At 62.3% G+C, this 1948-nt stretch overlaps 1 protein-coding gene across 1 annotated transcript in view; it reads right to left on the bottom strand.

Annotated features, from left to right (window-relative positions):
* The window catches only part of PKP3 (plakophilin 3), a 7293-nt gene that overhangs the window by 3888 nt on the left and 1457 nt on the right, over positions 1-1948 (bottom strand). Inside the window, exons 2-5 of the mRNA XM_009334056.1 lie at positions 1441-1564; positions 1080-1284; positions 664-838; positions 270-387 (exon numbers count right to left, since the gene is read on the bottom strand). Of these exons, the coding sequence (XP_009332331.1) occupies positions 270-387; positions 664-838; positions 1080-1284; positions 1441-1564 (622 nt within the window). The remainder of the gene's footprint in view (positions 1-269; positions 388-663; positions 839-1079; positions 1285-1440; positions 1565-1948) is intronic.

Raw genomic sequence — 1948 nt, forward strand, 5'->3', positions numbered from 1 at the left:
TGTCAGCCCTTGGGCTGCCTGCCAGGGCATCTCCAGCTGGCACATCCCCTGGAATGGGATCCCATGGGGCTCCGTGGCCAGAGTCACCCCGATGACACCAACGGTGCCCCACTGTGCCCGGTAAGCCCAGACGGAGCCAGATGGTTTTCCCACCATCACATCAAGATGTACCTTTGCACCATGACGGCCAGGCAGCTGCCAGGAGGGAGGGAGCAGCACCCCATCTGAGGGCACCCAAACCCTCCCAGCACCCAGCTCCCGGGGCTCACCTTGTCCTCTGACTTGCCCACTTCCAGGGAGCTGTTCACATAGTGGATCATGGAGTCCACCAGCCCGTGGCACTCACGCATCTTCTGCCGAGTCTGCTGGCTGGCAGAGCTGAGATTCCTGCACGGGGAACGCAGGTCCGTCACGGCAAGAAGGGGCTTCCCCACGGCCCCCCTCCTCCTGCCACTGGGCACCACCACGGGGAGAGCAGCTAATACCTCTCCCATGGGGCTGACCAGGCTTTGCCTTGATGCACAACTGCTGCAAGGGATGGGGACCCCAGAAACGAGGCCTGGGGACCTTGCTCCCTATGTATACAGCACAGATGGTGGCTCTCTTCCTCCACCCAAAACTTTACCCACAGCGGGAGGACCGGAGGCGGCCCAGAGCGGGTACCTGAGGAAGCCTGTGGAGTTGTAGAAGATCTCCGCCTCCGAGGGGTTCTGCTGGATGACACCCGAACCCCCCAGCCCAGAGAGGGGGACCAGGACCAGGTCCGTGAGCTGCTCCAGGGTGTCCCGGGCCAGGCGATCCTTCAGGTTGTCACTGGAGGAGAGATTCCACAGGATCCCTGCGCAGAGGGGGATCCTCAGTCCCAGGAATGGCTGGAGAGCACGTCCACCCCAATTCACCTCCCCAGGGGGCTCACAACGACCACCCACAGCCAGGAGCAGCCATAGGACAGGGTGGGTAACGATGTGAAAGAAGTCATCCCCGTGAAGTGTCATACCAGCTTTACCCATGGGGTGGGGGCACCATGTGCCACCCCCAGGGGAGGAGGACCCCTGCCCGCCCCTGCCAGCGTCTCCAACCTGTGACATTCTTGCGGAGCTCGTCGTCAGGCTCCCGCAGGGTCCGCATGAGCTCGTAGATGCCATTCTCCTCCACCAGCGCCAGCTTGTTCTCGGCGTTGTCGTAGATGAGGTTGCGCATGGCACCCGTGGCATGGCGCTGCACCTCCTGGTTGGGGCTGTTGAACAGCTTCACCAGCTTGGGCATGGCCTGGAGGCTGCGGGCCTGGGAGGGGACGGCCCAGCCGGGTTGAGACACCCAGCCCCTCTCCCATTCAGCTGGGGCTGGGGCTCCCTCCATCTCTTCCACCCTCCCTGGGGTGCCCCACCATGGCAGAGCGGCTGGGGACAGCCCCTTCCCTTTCGGCTCCTGGGTGCTCACCTGCTTCTTGGCGTTGCTGTCGCTGTAGCATTTGTGCTGGAGATAGGCAGCGCCCAGGACCTGCAGGTTGGGGTCGCTGGCTATCAGGTATTTCACTGCCGAGGGCAGGTCGATGTCATCAAACCTGGAAGCCACAGGCAGGTGAGGAAGAGCCCAAGCAGAGCATCCCACAGGAGTCCTCCACCTCTCCACCCCACCACGTTCCGCATCTCGGAGGAGATGCGTCAACCCATCTCCCTCCCCACCACACTCTTGGGGCACAGGACTCCAGACCCAGCTGAATGAGCATCTTCCTACCCTCATGTCTCAGGCTGTGTCCATGAGAGGAGCTAACGCCACATGCAGGACACGCTTGGAGGTCAACCCGTGCCATGGTCCATCACTATGGGGCCAAATTGTGCCCACCATCTCACCCCTCCTCCTGCATCCCTTGCAGCAAGGTAACTCCAGGCAAGAGGTGGAGGGTTTTGCCCTCAACCAGACAAGTGACTAAGGTGGGGACAGGGAC

Source organism: Pygoscelis adeliae, unplaced genomic scaffold, assembly GCF_000699105.1.
Source record: "Pygoscelis adeliae isolate BGI_AS28 unplaced genomic scaffold, ASM69910v1 Scaffold420, whole genome shotgun sequence".
NCBI classification, from domain to species: domain Eukaryota; kingdom Metazoa; phylum Chordata; class Aves; order Sphenisciformes; family Spheniscidae; genus Pygoscelis; species Pygoscelis adeliae.